Raw genomic sequence first — 20292 nt, 5'->3', positions numbered from 1 at the left:
AGTGAGACCCCAGCAGCTTTGCTGGATTTTTGGGGTTTATTTTTTTCTCCTGCCAAGAGTGAGACTCTCTTACCCTCACTCTTGGACATGATTTGAGTGTGTTCCTTTGACTCTAGATGTGTTTAATGGGCTATGGGGTCTTTTACTCCATACGGCTTCATGTGTTTTTGTGATGTGTGTTACACAGCACCCTCAGTGCAGTAACACAGGGGTGTCATAGTGACTCCCCAGTATAGACTCCATACCCTCGGACTGACTACTGTCTCCCAGGGTCTGTAAAGCCACCATTGACTTTACTAGTCTTAAATTCTGAACAGAACCAGTACAAACCATCATATTGTGGATGTACTGGCTGGGGCAATTCGATTGCCCCGGGGTCTGTTAGTCGGGGGGGCACGTCTCCGTCCCCCCTGATCGAGTTTTGGCTGGTGGCAGTGGATACTACTTTTTATATTCAACCGCGAATACTTCTTTATGGGATTTTCCCATTGTTCGAGGCTACTATCTTTATTTATTTAATTACGATAGCCTCGAACATACCGCCGGTTTATTTAATTAATATTAATTCTCTGGTTGGTGTTTTTTGCCAAAACTCGGTTCTAAAATGGCGTTTGTGTTCTCTTCTGTGACTCCAACCCAAGTCGAGCCCTTTGTTCCACTTTTTGGCGGGCTTCTCCACAGAAGCCCTCCAAAATGGTGCCACTCTGTCTGGGGTACTTAGGAGGGGTGGAGGAGGATTTAGGCACCCTGGACTGAGTTGCCTAGGCAACTCAAGTCGCACTCCGTCCTGATTGGCCCAAGTGGAGAGCCGGCCGGCTCACCACTTAGCATGTTTGAGTGACAGCTAGGCTGAGTGAATGGGGGTTTTCTGCATAAAAGCAGGGCTTTGGGGACTGGAACTTGAGAAGTCGCCACAGGACCTAAGAATCCGACGAGGGAGAAGCTGAGCCGACCTGCCACGACAACACCACCGGTGGAGCCCTGCTGGACCGTCTCACCACTTTTCCCAACGACAGAGGAGATCTCCTGCCGGAGAGTCTGCTTCCTTTGACTGGTGGGGATAACCAGTTTCACCGTCTTTTCGCCTTCCCGACGTATCTCGTGGCCGCCTTGCCTGTGCCAAGCACCCCGGCAACCGGGATACTACGTTTTACCGCGAATTAAAGTGTAATACCTTTAACCGGAAAACTCTGCGGCTGGTTTCTTCCCTGGTAGTGCAACGACCTTCATCTTTCCTCCAAGTCGAGATCTTCTCTTCCCCTGGACGACGATGAGATTTGCACCCACTGCCAGGAACAACTGCGACCGCTGGAGGATCCTTCCCACTTAAGGTACCGTGTCCCGCCCGGCTTCCCTTGCCACCGACTGTACGGGGTAGATTTAGCCCCCGGCTTTCGAACCTGGGTTAGCCTGGGACACCCTGGCTAAACTTTTCTGAGCCTCTCCAAACTCTTTTCGAACTCTCTGCAAGACTTTCTAAGCCTAGGGTAACTGTGTGATCTTGGGCGCATTTGTGCTCTGCTCTCTATAAGAGTGTGCCCAGCCTATGGACTTTGGCTCACAAGTGACTTCTGCACTTCTGCCTTGCTAATAGTGTTCCTAAAGCTTAGAGTGGTGTACCTTCCCATATTCTGTCTTTTTCCCTCCCTTCTTCATGAACTTATTGGAGTGCCATCTATAGTTAAGCGCTCACCTCTGTCTGGAAGTGGTGTTAACTAAGACTTGTCTGATGAGGAATAAGGGTTGTATATATCATAATAGTAACTGTGTTTAGAGTGTTTTACAATAAGAGTGCTGGAGTGTTTCAAACAGTATGTGTTTAAATAAATAATTATATACTTTCTTACCAAAGCTCTGGTCCGTGTTTGCTTGTATTGTTGTATCTGAGTGCCTATTGTGTATACTTTGCATACTGCCTAACTCTTTTTGAGGGAAGTCTGACTGCTCAGCCACAGCTACCAGGTAAATCTGGGTGGTACAGACTGCTACCAAGAGGGTTTACTGCTAACACCTATAGTCCTAAATCTTTTGCAGTGTTCCCAAAGGGAGCTGCACAGGTTTCTGCCTAACAGAGGTGTGTTAACAAAAAACCCGAAGGAAATTTCACAAAGGTATGCGTAGTTCTAGGAGGGCATATATAAATCAGAAATGGTACAGGAGCAAGCGCAGCTAGAGCAATATCTACAAGCGATAGATCTGCCACGGCTCTCCCATGAGGATATAGAGCAAGTAGACACCCCAATTACAAGTGAGGAGATTGAGCAAGCAATAAAGCGGCTGCCGCTGGGAAAGGCACGTGGCAACGACGGCTACACAGCCGGCTTCTTTAAAACCTTTAAGTCCTCTCTCCTTCCCTTCATGGTGTAGTTATTCACTGATATCCTCAAACGGGAATGGCTCCAGAATCCTTCTCGGAGGCGCTCATCACAGTAATCCCCAAGGAAGGCAGAAACCTAACCAGTGCAGGTCCTACCGCCCGATTTCACTGTTCAATAGCGATGCCAAAATCTATACGCGGGTACTGGCAGCCAGGCTCGAAGTACACATGCCCCGATTAATGCTCTGATCAGGTGGGGTTTATTTTAGGGAGGCAAGGGGCTGACACCATTCGCAAGACACTGCATCTAATTCACGAATCAAAGAAAATGACGGGGGACCCAACTCTCTTATCTGTGGACGCAGAAAAGGCGTTCGATAGAGTGGAGTGGGGCTTTTTGGAGGCTGTATTAAAAAAAGTGGGTCTGCGTCCAATATTTAGAAGGGGAGTTAAAGCAGTATATACATCACCCAAAGCATTGGTAGTTGCCAATTCCGAGTATTCGAAATGTTTCCATTTAGAAATAGGCACCAGACAAGGCTGTCCCTGATCAGCAATACTTTTTGTACTCTCTGTGGAACCCCTGGCCCAGGCGCTCAGGCCGGACCATTGAGTCGAGGGACTGCAAGTGAAGGGGAAGGAATATAAGGTCGCCCTATATGCGGACGATATTCTTTTGCATATAAAGAACCATATGTCATCGATACTGAGGGCTATCCAAATAATAGAAGAATATGGAAAGTATTCAGGGTTTAAGATCAACAGCTCCAAATCCATGGTATTCCCGTTACAAGATCCTACCCCCGATACCACCAACAGATTAGCCCGGCCTGGCCTTGAACTAGGTGGCACCACCCTCTGGTATTTAGGGATCAATCTAATGCGAGACTTAGAAACACTATGAAGCTAATTATCCTAGTTTGATACAGTCTTTACGCAGTCTTAAATAAGTGGCAGAACCTTACTATCTTGTGGCTCGGAAGCGTCAATGCAGTCAAGATCATTTGCCTTCCAAGGTTTCTGTACCCTTTCCAAATGCTCCCTGAGCGACTCCCAGAAACATTCTTTAAGGAAACCAAAAAGGCCATTTTGAAGTTCTTGTGGCAGCGGAAGAAGGCAAGAATTGCGTATGATACTCTGGTCCTACCTAAAGAAAAGGGAGCAGTGGGGCTCTCTGACATCAAAAAATAATATCAAGCCTCCCAACTAAGAGCCATGGTTCCCCACTTAAGAGGACGAACGGACTTGCAGTGGGTGTACCTCAATAACCAGAATCTAGCACCCGCCACTGTTGCATAGTGGCTATGGGTCCCGAGAAACAAACTGCTCCAAAATCATATGATATTGGGCACCCTGTGAGAAATCTGGAGGAAGCGGAGCGGACCTGAGAGGAATAACCACATGGCCGTCACCATTGAGCCACATATGGGTCCTGGGAATCCGCAAAGAGATACCCAATCTTGACCGGTTCCAAACATGGTTCGAAGCAGGCCTTGAAAGGGTGGGACAGCTCTGGAGAGGGAGACGCTCCTGGTCAATCACCGAACTCGGAGTCATTTGGAATACACCCATTATCAGTCTTTTCCTTCCTGCAGCTAAAAGGGGTACTCGTGAGAAATGAATGGAAGGAGACGTTACAAAGAAACCTCACCCTCTTTGAAAAGCTGCTCGACAACAATAGAAACCAAACATTTGATTTCAGATATGTATAAAGCATTTGTAGAGGTGGGGAAGGGGTTTACTGCTCAGTTGAGGGGGAGGTGGGAACGGGACTTGAACATGGAGTTGGACCCAGACGTATAGGCAAAGATCTGTGGAGGAGCTGCGCAAGTATCGCTAGCCGCCCAATATAAGATACATGCCATCAAACTCCTCCAATAGCAATATGACCCTGATTGGTTATCCAAAATGTTCCAGTCTGCTAGCCCCATTTGTTGGCATCAATGCGGCGAGAGGGCCAACTACTGGCATATGTGGTGGGAGTGCCCAAAGGTGGAAATAAAAGTTGGTACAGAATACCATATGGTTACGTTAGAACACATGTAAGGTGGGTCCTCCCTCTCCTCCCCCCACTCCTCCTCAAGCTACTAACTCTATGCTAAAAGTTGTGTATTCTATGTTGCAAAACTCAATGAAGTCAAATAAAAAAAAAACTCACAGCAGCAAAGCTCGAAGTGATAGAATCTCAATGTGGCAAAAATCAAAGTTCAGGAAGTCCCACTGTGGCAGGCTTCAAACTTAACTTGCAGCAGCTAAATGTAAAGTTTTAAACTCACAACATCCAAGTTCAAAATGACAGTGACACAGTGGTAACATTCACAGTGACAAAAGTCTGACGGGGGGAATATCTCGGTGGTGAAGATAGAGAGTGGCAAGAAACAAATTGAGTATACTATGCTGTCCCTTACCTTCTTTTCACTGATCACTTGGGCTGGTGGGGAGCAAGGGGCTGCAGTGCAGGGTGGGGCGCCAGGCGAACCAGCAAACTTTCCTTGTCCTCTGCATTTTGGTGGCTGCCTGGGTAAGGCTGCCCAGTGGGCTTGTTTGAGAAAGGCTGTTCCGGTCTTGTGACCCAAGAATCCACCAGTCTGAGGTTGGAAGAGTGGGCAGAGGGAGGTACAAGGTAGGTAGGTAGGTCGATGGGTGGGCACAGAGGACTGTTTGGGCAGCATGGATTGCGCTTTTTATGAGCTTCTGGCTTTTCAGTACAGTGTAGGTGGGGAAATAAATAATGGCTGAGGCAGGAAGGGCTGGGTGCAGAACCTTACCTTCTCCTTTCCCTTTGCTTCTTTGTTTGATGGCCAATAAATGCCATTCCACAGTGAGAAATTATAGCCAGATTAGCTGCACCAAAATATGCTATTCTAGCCATGTAATAACATATATCCTGCTTGCTTCATCATAGATGCACAGTAAAAAAATGCACGCCGCAGTAAGAAATAGCTAGATTGGTGGCACCGAAATGCCTGTCTAGCCATGTAATAACACTTTCATGCTTACTCTATATATGCTGTAGTACATGCACCCTACTTTCTCTACCCCTTACAAAATCAGTGCCCGCGACCAGCAAACACAAATGCGTGCACACACATTTGCACAACATTCACTTGATCATTCACATGCGCACCTATACATCATACACTCACTCATTACACATGCATGCATACATACTTTTGCCCCATTCTGGATGCACCTCACCACCAGCGCCTCTTTGAACACCCTCCAGCTCCAGCAGGATTGGGAACCAGACGGCAAAGAGCACATAAACATAACATAACACTTTCTGGTTCCTGCACAGGAGCGCTCCTAAAGTACTGCCCCAGGACATCCGAATGTGCATAGCGCGGCTGGAGAGCCCCCTATGCACATTCAAAAGGTGCAGTTCCCCAGCCTGCATCCCCAATGGGCCATGCAAGGCTGGGGAGGCATAACTCCCCCCATCATTGCATGGTCCATTGGACATGCGCCCTGGGGAACAGAAACAGACAAAGGGGGACCACCTTTCCCTTTAACAATTTAAGCTTCGGCTCCTCCAAAAATGGGTGAATGAAATGGCGGGTCGCTGCCCCCTAACCCATTATGGACGAGCCACTCCTGGCTAATAGTAGTACCTTTTTTTTATTTATATTGCCACAAAACAATGGTAGCAAGTGTTACGTAAAAAACATTGATGTTTGACCTACCCTTAATAGGCAGCTAGGGCATCCTAATTTTGACTAGATAAACACTTCTCCAATAAGAATTTATGATGGAGCTGCACTTGGTTTCATTGTCAGTGCAGATAGGTAGCCTGTTTAACAACCAAACTGTTCAGTGCAACCCAGCAAGTTCTTAATTATAGCCCACAATATAGTTAGCGAGCATGTACACATCGCTAAAATTTACTAATCTGTGAAAATTGCACATAATTCTAGATTTATGTAATGATCTTTGACCATTAGATGTAGCTACTCTATATGAAAATGTGCCCGACATGCCTGTTTATCTAAATATCTGGAAGAGCAGGTGCAGAATCAGTCCCATGTCGGGTGTGACTTGCAGCTAATACTAACCAAGTGTTTGTGGTTTGGGGAACGTTTCTGTAGACCGTACTATTGCATCTTAACTCATTTACTCTGCTCTGTGCCCTGAAAATAAAGCTTGACTTTCTCCATTGTGAGGAACTTCAGTTTGTATGGAAGAACAGTAGAGGATCTTGCCAGCAGATTCACCAAGCACAGAATACCTTCCCTGATTCTTGTTTTCTCGCCAACAGGGAGAGAGAATATGATTTCCTTATGGTCCAAGTGAGTCAATGTTTTACTGATTTATAGATCTGTTCAGCATTAAAGTCTGCTTCCTGTAATGAATCAGGAGTAAGACTCGGCCACAGGGGCATTGTGATGACTTTTATTAAAGAAAAAGGGTTGGAGAAGAAAGACCTATCTCACCCTATCGGTACAAAGGGGTTCCCTGCCTCAACTAAACTAAAGGATGTCTGTGTCAGAATGTCCAAAAATAAGAGTTCTCCGTCCTGTGTCAAAAATCCTAAACTGAACCTTGATTGCTAAACTCAAAATAAAATGCAAAAGGATAATGTCTTTCAACTAGAAATCTGTAGCTTTTTTCAGTGTTCCAACACAAAGTTCCAAAAGGTGCAGAAATAAACAAATAATCAAAGTTCCATATTTCTCAGGAGGGAGCTCTCTTCGCCTGTGTTTGTCAGCTTCCTTTACAGCTCACACGCACAGTTCTCTTTCTCGGAATATGCAATTTTCCAGTCCAGGGGCTATTGCTCCCTTTCCCTTGTTTCCACTCATTCAAGAGGCTAACTTTCTTTTTCTTGATTCTTATAGTTTATTCTTAATCTGGTGTGGGTCCCAGACTCGCAATCACATTGCCTGGTATACACTCCTGCCAGAGTTTTGTCCACATGTAACAGTTTGACTCGTTCAGCCAATGGGTCTTCGAATCTCTTTAATCCGTTTCATTCTTCTGTAATGCACTCTGTGTCCCAGGTACCTTGCTCAGGTTTGCCCAGTGAATGTCTCTTTCCTCGGTGTAAAGTACATGCTGCAAAGCGCCCTGGTCTCCTGTGGCTGCTACAGCATTCGCTGTGGTCTTTGGTTTTGCTAGTGGGGCACATCCTCCTTCTGCTGGTGCCATGTTTGCTCTCTGGTACTCGTTATGTTACAGGTTTATAAAGCGCACTGTCACCACCTGCGTTGGCCCTTGGCGCTCTGACGAATCTGTAAAGCAAGAGGTTAAGGGGAAGTGTAAGTTAGTAGGACTGAGCGGGAGGAAGGAGCAACAGATCTTTGATGTGTTGGCAGCTTCAGTTTGGTTTACACCATTCGCTGAGTGTAGGTATGATTTTGGTTGGTAGCTTGTGCAAGGCTGTGTGGTTTGTTTGTGGTGCAGTGAAGCGTGTGCCGTTTGTAGTGCTGTAGAGGCTTCCTCTCCACAGCATCTCCTGCTGCAGGCCTCAGTGCGGCATACATTCAACCTCGGAGACAGCGCCAGTAGGAGTTCTCCTGTCCCCTTCTGCAGCTGGCTTCTTCTTCGCTTCCCGGGCTGTACTGGAGTTATAAATGTCTTGGCACGTATCGGATCCACCCAACCACTAGATGCGTCTCTAGTTCTGCAGCTTTAGTGCTCTGCATTTCTCTCATGCTCTTCCTCATCTCAGTTGTTTTGCAAAAAGAATAGGAAAGAGCCCTACTGTCACTGTGGATGGACTGGGTCTATTTCACAATATGCCTTGCCGGTTCGGGAAATCAAACGGTTTTTGTCATACCTTGAGTCGAAAGGGGGATACCATGTTCCTGCCAGTGAATCCCCTTCCCTCCTATGAGGGTTGTCTCCCTCCATACGGTCCTCACTCAGGCAGCCACTCCACTGTCTGGATGGCCATAGGGGAAAGAGTTTTTTCCCCAGAGAGGAAGTGATGACCTTGCTAGATTCATCACATTCCTTACACTCTTAATTGTAATTGTTGCTAGGTTGCCAGTGTGATTTTTTTTTTTCTTTTTTTTTTTTTCTTTTTTTTTTTTTCTTACTGTGGTTTGAAGCCTATCCTAGTTTTTCTTCTATCAAAGCGGTGAACTTATGTTGTTGTACATTTTCTGGATGTGTAGAGAAAGCAGCATATCGAAGTGCTGTGCCTACAAACATTAATACATCTTTTGTTTTCCCTTCTCAGGAGGACCCGGTCGATGCACGGACCATGCCCAGTTACCACGTTTGGACCAAAGGCCTGTGTACTGCAGAATCCCAAGACTATCATGTGAGTATTGAATGTCGTGTTATCGTTTCATTCATGACTGACCAGTCCATTGTGCCTCGATCAAAAACGTCTCTGCCTGAGTATAAGCATGTACTGTGACCTTTCTCTCATGTCGTTTGACATACTCGTTGCCTACGAATTTAATTGTACACTGTTTTACTACCATGCTCTTCAGGCCAGTGTTACGAAGGGATTTTGTATTTTGGCCACTTCGTTTCCAGCACCTTCAAATTGCTACTACTCCCTAGATCCATCTCTCCGTCCTTCAAAGTTCGTTTTTATCAAAGTTCCATTTCCTGCTTTGTTTGATCTACCTTACATCTCTAGCTATGTACTACGATGCCTCCACCCTAAAGTAGATTGCACACTCCCCCTGTCACTCCTGCTGCTCCACCACCAGTTTTTTTATGTGATCTTGGGTTATATCCCTCTCTGCCCTACAAGGCACTTGTCTTGTTTTTCCTTCTGTAGACTTCCCACTTCTCTCTCAGCAACCTTTCTTCCACCAGTCTGCTCCACCAAGATCATTCCCCTATGTAACATAATGTTAAATGGTTTGTATAGCTCCCTCAGACACTTAGGGTGGCTTTGCTGCATGTGGCTCTGTAGGAAAAGGGGTGGATGGTCATTAGTGGAACAGGACTGAGGGAGAGGCAGATGCAAAACCTGTATTGTTGATGGGTGCACTTTGGAAGTACCCAGTTCCTATGGGCCAATGTGCGCTCTGTGGGTTTGGCAGGGAGACTTGGGAGTAGATTTGTTTTATTCGTATTTATATAGCGCACAACAGCCCAAAGGCATCGTGGCACTTGTTACAAAAACATGCTTAGTTACAGAAAATATTGCGTCGACATTTGTTACATATCGTGAGCGGTTTGTATAAAAATATTACATTTGTCGAGTGAATGTAGAGAGAGGATACAACATATGTACATAGATTACATTCTATTTATCTTACATTTATATTACAATATACCTATTAGGAACAGTGGACGTAGTAGCAGTGTTGGTTCAGGAGAGTGGTCTTGAGCTTTTTACGGAAAGCTGATATGGATGCTTCAGCTCTGAGGGGGGCAGGGAGTGAGTAGTTTAGGTGCAATGTATGAGAAGCATAGCCCTCTGGCTTTTGCTTTCCTGATGTGTGGTATGTGTAGCTGGTTGGTGTACTGAGTTCTGGAAGGGCGCGTTGGGGCGGTTCTTGATATAGCTTCAGCTAGATTTGTGGGAGCTGTGTTGTTGATGCACCTGTGTGTGATGGTGAGAATTTTGAGAGTAATGTGGTCTTTGACCTGTAACCACTGTGCAGCTTTTCTGGCTTGGGATACATGGTCTCTTCTGGGATGCTCATAGTGGCTCTTAGGGCATTGTTTTGTGTGGTTTGTAATCTGTGAATGTTTTTGGAGGAGGTGCCAGCCAAGAGAGCGTTGCAGTAATCGAGTTTGGCGCCTATTGTTGCTCTGGCTATTTCAAGGCAGTTGGGTGCGGATAGGTAGGGTTTAATGACTTGATAAGTTTGGTGCTTTAGGCTGATGCAGAGGCTATGGCGCAAAATTGTTTGTTCATAGATAAATTTGCATCAATGTGGACACCTAGAGTCTTGACAGATGAGGATACAGTGATGGTGGAGTTGTCTGTTAAAGTTGGCGTATTGGGGACTTAGCTTTGTTATTGTGTTTTTCTGTCCGAGGATAAGGATTTCAGTCTTGTCACCGTTAAGACAAAGGCCATTTACCACCATCCAAGCTTGGATTGTAGCATAGATATCGTGTAAGGCCGTGGCGTCTTGGTGATAGGAGCCAGATAGTGGTAGGAGTACTTGAGTTTCGTCGGCATAATTGGTATATGTTACACCCATTAAGTCAAGTAGGTTGAAGACGGGTTTGGGGAAGAGGTTATAGAGGGTGGGGGCTGTACATGATCCTTGGGGAACACCGCAATTTATAGTTGTAGGGTCGGCGTTTGCTATGTTAGAGAAGACCTTCATGGCTCTACCTTCAAGGAAGGACGTAATCCAAGAAGCTGCTTGTTTAGAGAACTGGACTGCCTTAGTGAGATGGGTAGTTAGTTTTTTGTGATCTACCAGATCAAAAGCTGCTGATAGTTCAAGAAGGAGGAGCAGGGCAGGTTTACCTTTGTCCATGATATGGGAGATTTGATTTTTTTTAGGTCTAGTAGGGCGGATTCTGTTCCATGCCCTACACGGAAACCAGATTGCCTTTTACCCAATATGGAGTTGGCTTCTATGTATGATTGGATCAGGTTATGAACTGCATTGTCCAAGAGCTTCAGAAGGAATGGCACTGTTATAGGCCTGTAGTTGTTGGGCTGAGCTGGGTCAAGTGTGGTCTTTTTTAGGAGGGGGCGTACCCAGGCTTCTTTGAGACTGTTAGGTACGGAACCTGTTTTGAATAAAGCATTAATGAAGGCAGTAATCAGAGGGGCAAGTTCGTTAGCACATTCCTTGATAATTTTGGGGGGGTCATATGTCTCCTTTGCAGAGTGATGGTTTGAGGTTTGAGGTGTTTGATAAGTTCAAGGACCTTGGATTCGGTAGTGTCTCTAAAGGCAAATTGGGCATGTTTGGGTTTACTACTCTTGGCTTGTGTTGGAGGGTTAGTCATTTGGTTAGGGAGAGGTTTGCCGTGGTTGTGAATTTTTTTTTTTTTGGAGGAGCTCTATTTTATTGACCATTGCGGACTGGATGCTAGCACACCAGGCCTTGTCTTTAATTATCTCATCTGAGCTTGCCGGTGGTTTGACTAATTCATTAAAGATTGTGAATATCTCTTTAGCTTGCGAGTTAGCCTTGGAGATCCTCTCATTAAGAGTTTGATTTTGCTGCGATTATAGCTTTTTTATATTGTAGGGCTATCTGTTTGAAGAGGTTCTTATTTTAGTCACTTGGGTCCGCTTGCCATTTTTTTGTAACTGACGTTTTTGTGCGCGGAGCGTTTGAAGTTCGTCCGAGAACCAGGAGTTACAGTGAAAGGATTTTTTCTTTCTTTCAAGTGGGGCTATTGTGTTTATGGCATTGGTAAGAGTATCGTTGAAGATGGCTGATAGCACATTAGGATCCTGAGAGAAAGGAGGTGCTAAGCAAGGGTTGTTAAGGTAGGGTCAGAAGTTCTCTGTGTTCAGTTTTTTTGAGCTTCTTGTTATGGCTGGTGGTGCGTGGGTGAGAGCTTTGGGACTAGGGGTGGTGGGGATGAGGAATTCAATGCAGGTGTGGTCAGTCCAGGGATAGGCGTGTTAGAGATAATGTTGGATGCACAGTTGTGATCCATGAGCCAGTCAAGGGTACGGCCCTTAGAGTGAGTGGGAGCGTGTACTCCTTGAGAGAATCCTAGGTCTGCTGGTTCTTTAGCTAGGGTTGAGGCAGATTCATCTTTTGGGCCATTGTATCCTAAGTTTAGATCTCCTAGTAGAAGGATTTTAGAGGATTTATTGATGTTACTAAGTCGGTGGAAGGGGTGGTCTTGGAAGTCAGCTGGGGGGTCCAGGAGGCCTATACAGGATGTGTATATTGATTGAATTTTTGGGAGACAGCGTAAGCTTGGCTGAAAGGATGTTGGCATTTCCACCCCATGTACTAGGGTCTGATAGCCTAATGGAGAGTGAATCTTTGTAGATAAGGGCGACTCCCCCTCCAATTTTGTCAGGTCTATCTTGTCTCAGGATGGCGTAGCCTGGGGGTAGGGCTAGTGAAATGGCTGGGCAGGAGGCATCAATGAGCCAGGTTTCGGTGATGCTTATTAGGTCAAGATTATGGTTGATAGTAGGTCATTTATCTCTAAGGCATGTGTGGGTAGGGAACGTACGTTCAGCAGTGCACATTTGAGAGGTGGGTATTGTGCAATAGTTTTTATTTTTTATTTTGGGATGTGATAATGTGTACTTATCGTAGTGTGTGGTACTGTGAGTCTTAATACGTGGTGGTGCTTAGGAGGGTTGGAATGAGAGGAGAGGGGGGCAATGCCTTTGCAGCTATTGGTGTGGGGTGTCGGCACAGTGCAGGTGCCTAATCTAGAGTTTCTTGAGGTGAGCGGTGTGGGTGAACATGGCAGGTGTCTGGGTCTGGGAGATGTGGGGTTTCTGAGTCTGTGGCGTCTGACTGCTAGGTTAGGTGGCTGAGACTGTGTGATGTTACGGTCTGGTGGAGTGGAGTGTGAGTTCATTGCGCGGCAATGAGTGTGATGTGCCGGGTGTGGGTGAGGAAGTATAGAGACCATTATTGTGATATCTATAGCAAAGGTTATTAGGATGGCTAGGGGGAGTGTGGCACTGAGAGAGCGGCTGTGTGAGTGTTTGTTATGAAGCTTATCCATTCGCAAGAGCCCAAGATCTGATAGAGTACAGACAGTTTGAGTGTGTGATGGGGCTAAAGACGAGAGCTTATTTATAGCTCGATTCATATTGATGTGCTAATGGCTAGTTCTGTGGCTGCCACCTTTTGGGGGATTTGTGTGTCCAGTGTAAGGTGATGGTGTATATTAGAGTGAAGTTGGAGAAGAGAAGTGTCGGCCTTTCAAGGCAGACCAACCTGCAACCCTGCACTTTATACCACTTGCCTCTTGCAGACGAGTTCCATTTCACCTGTCATGTTGCTGCTCTGTCTCTCGCTTTTTCACGTTCTCTATTTTTCTCTCTCCTCTGTTGGCCTCTCTTCTCACTTTTTCTCTCCCTGCCCCCCCCCCCCCCTCCCTTGATATATTCTACCCTTTTTAACTCAAAACGAGCATCGTCTTATGAGGGACAGGGGTTAGACTATAAACTTCGACTCATTATCATGAGATAGATTCTAAGGGTTATTGGAAGCAAGAACATTTGCTTCAGAAAAAGAGATGCTTGAAATTTGAGGACCACAGAAGCCCACTTCACCTTCCTAAATATGGTCATTGACAGGCTGAGTGGTGCCTCTTAAACTCCCTCTAACATGCTCAGGTGCTGTATTCAGTGGCCTGTTGGAATCTGTGCCCCTTTTGACTGCACCCAAGGCACCCCACTCATCTCCCAAGATGACTTGACCTTTCAGCATGCATCTGACCTCCCACTTTCTCATGAGTCCTTTTTTAACTCAGCATAGCACTTGCCTTCCCCACTATCCCCTTTAGTTTGGCACACAATGTGTCACTGCATGTATTGATCTTCATTTAACACATGCATAACCATGAAAGGAAATAGGTTTATTTATGTCTGGCTAAGATGCAACAGAAAAGGTTATCAAAATATTTGAAAAAATGAAGTTCTGCATGCTCAAAATATTGGAAATACAAACAATAGTAGGTTGAAGATATCAGATTGTCTTCGAGAGGTAATTGAGAGACTGAGTCCATTTGTCAAGTAATGTAGGATTGAAGGAGGCAAGATACTGAGGATATTTTAAGGGAGATGTAGATACAGGGCCAGTCTTGCGTTTGGTGGAAGAGGGTTCTGTACTGAGTCCATGAATTGTTATAATTGATGCATATAATTCTAGTAGTTCTGTATCCATCTCTGTAAATCAGTCAATTTCATGCTGTTCCCATAGCTACAAGCTTTTACGAAAGTGAACAAATCATAAATGTACAAATCGAGATCACAGTTGATTACAAAATGGAAATCTTATTTAAAGGGGTAATTTCTTTTTTAAGAATACATGAACATTATAAATGGTCTGTTACTATTTATTTATTTACTTGTTTTAATCAAATTAATGATTTTTACAAAAGAAGAAGAGGAAAAAGAAAAAAAATTTCACATTAACTAACTGATGCCAGAATTTGTTTTCAGCATCTGTGCTGCGGCTATTGTCCAAGCTGTCCTTTTGCCGCCCATGAGCCTGCCCCACCATAGTTCCTCGTCTTTGCTATAAGAAGCTGATAGATGTGGTAGCAGGTACTTTTCTCCGATTGGCTTTGTGCCAGGGCAGTTAAGCAATAGGTGATGAATGGTTTCAATCTCGTCAACGTTGTGACTGAATCAACATGTGTTTGTGTTTCTTTGGCCTCTGACTGCCAAGATCTCCTGTGTTTTGAGTAAGTTTAAACGAGCTCTCATACAGGTTTCTGACTAGTTTATTGGGAAATTTGCTCAGATAGTTTGGAACAACGTTCAGTTTACTCGTGTGTGGAAGCAAATGGCTTATAGATTTTGCCACTGCTGCACAGTCCAAAGTCCTAATCCAGTCCCACTCAGCCATTTTCTTTTTTATTTTCTTCGGACAAATGGATTTCAGACAGCTTAAGTTTGCAAGATGTTTCCCATTTTTTCAGCACGCTGCAGCTGGTGCCTAGAGTTTCTGCCCTGATTATGTTTAGGATATTTGTGCAGTCCGGTAATAAGGTTTTCCTATAAAACATCATGTTTTTGATTTCAATTGTCACTCCCAGCAATAACGAGCCTAGCTCTCTCCTGATTAGCAGCTTTGATGATGATTTTGGTTAGTGCGCAAAAAGTAACCTTCGAGCCTTGGCCATAGTTGCACAGGTGTTTGCGGTAGTGCCTCAGCGGCGTAGGTGAGTGAGGGAACCACCTTCGCGCGGTAGAATCTGATCATCGGCATCAGGGAAAATTTGCCAAATTTGTTGTCCAGTGCACGCGCCTGGGCTGCTAATTTCTTTACTTTTTCCAGTAGAGACACTTGCAAGGTTGCATTTATTCTTGAGCAGTCTAGGATCACTCCCAGATATTTAAAATGTTGCACTTCAAGGGCAGCTCCCTCCAGGAACCATCAGTTTTTCCTTTGGACGCTGTGATTTTTGCAATACAAGTATCTTGGTTTTGGCCACGTTAATTTGCAGGTCGTTGGCGTGTGTGTAAGAGGCCAAGTTGTCTAGTTGGCGTTGAAGGCCAATCGGGGTGAGGTCCATCAGGATCATGTCGTCTGCATAAAGCAGGCGTGTGGTTTTCTGCGAGCCCATGGAGGGCGGAAAGGAGCGAATAGAAGGTTCTGAATCCTTAAAGGCAGCCCTGCTTGACCCCTCTTCCAGCTGAAATTTCTTCCGACAACGTGCCAGATTGAATCAGTCTCACTCGGAGCTTGGTGTTTTTGTGTAGGGCGCGTATGGGTTGGACTATTTTGCTAGGACAATTACATTGTTTCAGTTTTAGCCAAAGAATCTCTCTATTGACCTGGTCAAAAGCTTGAGCCAGGTCAATGAAGGCCACAAAAACTCGAGGTGCACCATCTATGATTTTGCTCTTTAGCGCGCTCAAGAAAATGATGTTGGCCGAAGTCCGTGTTTTTTGTGAATTTCGTCTGGTATGGGTCTGCGCAGGAGGCAGTTTTACCCCAACGCTGGAACTGATGCAGCAGAAGATCCCCAAAGACCTTACCAATAGTGTCTAGTAAGGCTATGGAGGCGGTAGTTTCTTGGATCCTCTTTGCAGCCCTTTTTGTATATCAGGACCACAGTGGTGGTAGCCCAGGACACTCCTTGCAGCGTTTGAAGATTTCACTAATCAGTATTGACCATGCCTCTGGATTTGTTTTGAGGTCGAAATTGGTAATGCCATTGGGGCCGGGGGCTCTCGAGGCTTTCAGTTTGCGAAGGATTTTTAATATCTGCTCTTTGTTGCTCAGATCTATCCAGGGTTCCAGTGGAGTAGTTTCCTCTGGAAACGGGGTAGCAGAGGACGCCTGAAAAAGTTGTTTAAAGAACAGTGTCCAGGTTTCTTCGCCAATGTTGTTTAATGGTGCTGACTCGGGAGATGTGGCCGTAGATCTTAGGAGCACCCAAAATTCTCGTGGATGATGACCGCTCACAAGCTTCAGCATGGATTCTGCATCTTGTTGGTGCAAAATTAGGCGGTGGTGCTTAATCCAGGACTTATAGATTGTATGTGCTGTATGAAGGCGTACTTGGTTTTCCTGCGAGGGATGTGTCTTTCCTCTCATTTTCAGTTTCCTTAATTCTCGTTGCTTCTCTACCAATATCTCACAGTATGCGTGGGTATGTGATCTTGTTTCAAGACTGGGCATGTTAACCAATGAGGAGAAAGGAACCAGGAGAGGTTGGTAATCTGGAAGCGCTTGGGTGTTCTTTAGACCGCTCGTGCCCAACCCCCCCCTTTGATATTGCAGGGTGATCTTCGCCAGAGAATCTGCTGATAGTTTGAGGCGTTTTTTTTGGTTGTTAGTCTCCACTTGCGTTGCCATGAAGGTTTTTCGAGTAGACCATGATTTCCACCTTGGGCTTAGCAGATTGAAGTAGTCAAGTGCATTTCTAGCGATCACAAAGGAGATTGCTAATGCCGCAAGTGGAGTACTCACAAAGATGTGGTCAATGTCAGCGTAAGAACTCCCCCTGTCCCAAGTGGGAACACGGGTGTGTCTTGGAAACAGATCGCCTGCATTATGTAGGGCTCTTCAACTCATGAGAGCTAGCCACTTGCAGCCCCTTTCTTCTCTCAGTGAAGAGGATTTCTGAGGATCAATCAAATCGTCATTTGGAGGGCAAGTGGCATTCAAGTCACCACATATTATCATTAAAGCCTCTGGGCACTCTGCGAGTGCGTCGTCCATGGTTTGCTGAATCAGCAAAAGAAAGGTGTGGTCATTCATGGCTAGGGGATTCCAGTACATGTTTATGATGATCAACGTGCTTGGTGTTGGCTTGTTGTTTGCTCCGATGTACTTTTCCCAACGTAGCGAGATAGCCAGCAAATATATAGTTGTTTTTAGTGTTTTCAGATAGTGTAGCCCGGAGCCAGAGCGGATAGCTGTTATCAAGCCAGAGAACGGTCGACCCAGAACACCTTTTTTGGCTGGGGCGAAGGTTACAACATATCCATCCATTGTTGGCTTTTCCTGGAGCCAAGACACTTGTAAGCATACTATATCATATAGACGCAAGTTGGCACCCCCCACCCACCCTCCTTGGTCAAGTGCAGAAAGCCCCTGGTGTTCCAGGACCCCAGTGCCAGAGCTTCCTTCGTAATAGTAGAACTGGAGTAGGGACCCAACAAGCAGTCCATACGCATTGCTATTTCTTTCTATTAATTGTTAATGCCTTAGGGATCCAGGACCACAGTTGAGCCAATGGGGCCTGCGATGGAAATTGCTCCTTCTGTCTCGTTTGAAGGCCTGTTACTATTAAGAACTTCCTGAAAATCAGAACCCTATCCCAATTGTATAGCTAGTCAGCCTAAATCTGTTAGTCAATTTATCAGAAATGTAAGAATAAAAAAGCGGAACAGTTCCACCCATTTAACTCCAACTTTCTCATCAATGTTGCGACTGTTTCAGACCTTCCATGCTGTCCAAATATATTAGGGAAATTGCTCATATCACCTCTGCAGACTCAGTGCTTCTTGCCCATGTCCAAGCCTCGTGGGTCGCATAAATGCTAGATGCTATCAAGAGGTGTTTGAGCCATTTGTTTCACAGCAATCAGTATTTCGGGCAAAGAAAAGAATGTCTCCACCATATTCTCACATTTCCATAAGATCTCAAATTACTCTGCTTCATGCATCCATTATTCAGAATCTAGGGTCAAAATTCCCATGAAAACCTTTACTTATTCCTGGCACATACAGGGTGGTGACAACTTAACCAGCTGTTTTGATATCAAAATAACAAGCCAGTCTCGAGTTTGATATAAAAAATGTCTTTCCTCGTATGCTCCCAAAAAATCCTTTAACTTCATGATCTCTAATTGGTAAGCAAATCTGGGTACTCAGAAATTTGTTATATTTAAATAGTCTCCAACCATTAGCCGTGTCCAAAGTATTAATAGTGGCAAAGCATGCTTTGTCAATTATGGGGTCTGAGTAAGCCCAAACTCCACCACTAGCAAGAAGGGTCTTAAGGTGGCTTGTTCTCAATATTCCTGACACCCAGTTTTGCCTGTACCATATTGGGTGCACCCATTGGGAGGCCAGTGGATTCTGTAGAAAAACATTTTCAGCGGCTCTCGGTTGTTTCATTTTGTCAAATCCCATAATTCACTCACAGTGCTCATCACACAGCTTTAGCCTGATGAGCTATAGGATATACTACGAATGAGACACCCAGAAATCTTCTGTTGAATCTCTGGAACCCTCCTGCAACATGTTTCAAATGGCAGGTGCTTTTTTCCACTTGGTGCATCCAAGATCCTGTTGCTGTAAACACGGATACCGAGATCAAACCAGGGTACAAATAACACGTCCTTGCCTAGTGACATTTTATTCTACACTGGTTCATGAAAACCCATCACCGTGATTTCTAGTCTTGAGTGCGTTGATAGTGAGGTTCATGCCATGGCAGGAACTTTTGAACCCTGGCACGAGTTGTTCCTGCCAGAATTGGCACATAAATGGCAGCCCCAATGAAGCAACTGACAAATTGGGTACCTGAGTACACATAGGTGGGTGTCCTTTCAAAAGAGGCAATCATTCTTGAAGGAAATGAAGACATTTAAGGTGAGTTAATGCTGAGAGATTAGGAGAGAATTGATGTGCCTGACTTCTTTAGTCAAAGGATAAGGCGGCTAGCATTGCAACTAGATCCTGGACACGCAGTGATTGAATTGGCAATGTTGATCAAGAGACAATTTGCAAATCAATATACACATGGACAAGGGATTGAACAGCAGAGTGATTATTTTCAGATGGGAGGATGCTTTGTTTCTTTGAGCTTTGTGAAGTGTGAGCAACTGAAAATGTGCGGGTTTCTTAGTTGACCCCATTATTGCACACAGTCAGTTGCGCATCAAGGGCAAACGGTAGTAATGATGTTCAGGGCCTCATCCACATTACTAGGCGTTGCCCAAATGGGTAACCTTCAGAGACATGTTTATTAGATTTTAATTTGTGTTTTGTCTATACCAAACTGTTTGCACATGAATAAATGTTATACATGTAAAAGGTATTGGTGTTGAGTTTTCACAGGAGACGCATCAAGATTTGAAAGACCCTGTATTTAATCTATGTAAAAAAAGCAAATGTGCAATAGGGTCACATGAATCTTCTAAATTTAATTTTTTCATCATTATAATAGTTTACATATTGAACATTAAAACAGCAGCAGGAGTTCCCAAATGAGCAAGCAACTAATGAATCTAACAAGTCCATACCAATTGGCCTTTGTGAAGCTCTGTAATACCACAGAATGTTTCCTTTTTTGAAATGTTGCAACATGAGTTTAAAAAAAGAAACAAAATAAAGCTTAGTAAGTAGTACATATCTCTTACATCCACTAGTCATCGAACCAACTTGCACCTCGGAGCATGTTATGTTGCTGTCCTTCTAAAACATCAGCAAAATGACGTGCCTGAATACACATGCATCATTTTCAGAACATTTCTTAAATCACCCTCTAATTATAGAATATAAGATAATGACAGCAAGTTATTTTTAAAAAATAAAAATACTGGGTGGTACCACACGGTAATGCCCGATGCTCTCCACAAACTCAAAAATATTGAGCTGAAAGTTCATACAATCGTGTCTTGAATATCCGTCTTCAATATACTGTCTAGATTTCACTTACACAGTCCTCATGTACTGTGACACAATGAATTCAATGAATCAATGATTTATAAAAAAAGAATTTTTATTCCATGGTTTTAAAGCCAAAATGGCTAATGGCAGAACTGTTTCCGAAGTCAAGAATGTAGCTACAAGCCAATGAATTTCAGAGTTTTACTCCATCGTCGGGGCTATGCTCACATTGTCACCGCATTAATCACAATACACAGTATCACATTCAATGTAATATACATACCATTATTCATCATAGTTGTCCATA

General features: G+C 44.6%; 1 protein-coding gene across 5 annotated transcripts in view; it reads left to right on the top strand.

Annotated features, from left to right (window-relative positions):
- The window catches only part of NADK (NAD kinase), a 798433-nt gene that overhangs the window by 560073 nt on the left and 218068 nt on the right, over positions 1–20292 (top strand). For all 5 annotated transcript variants that reach the window (XM_069610162.1, XM_069610161.1, XM_069610163.1 and 2 more), the window contains one exon: positions 8499–8582. In XM_069610162.1, the coding sequence (XP_069466263.1) occupies positions 8499–8582 (84 nt within the window). The remainder of the gene's footprint in view (positions 1–8498; positions 8583–20292) is intronic.

This window comes from Ambystoma mexicanum, chromosome 8 (assembly GCF_040938575.1).
Source record: "Ambystoma mexicanum isolate Mex_15411 chromosome 8, UKY_AmexF1_1, whole genome shotgun sequence".
NCBI classification, from domain to species: Eukaryota; Metazoa; Chordata; class Amphibia; order Caudata; family Ambystomatidae; genus Ambystoma; species Ambystoma mexicanum.
Note: the sequence above shows the minus strand (reverse complement) of the source record. Positions and strands in the feature narration are given on the sequence as shown.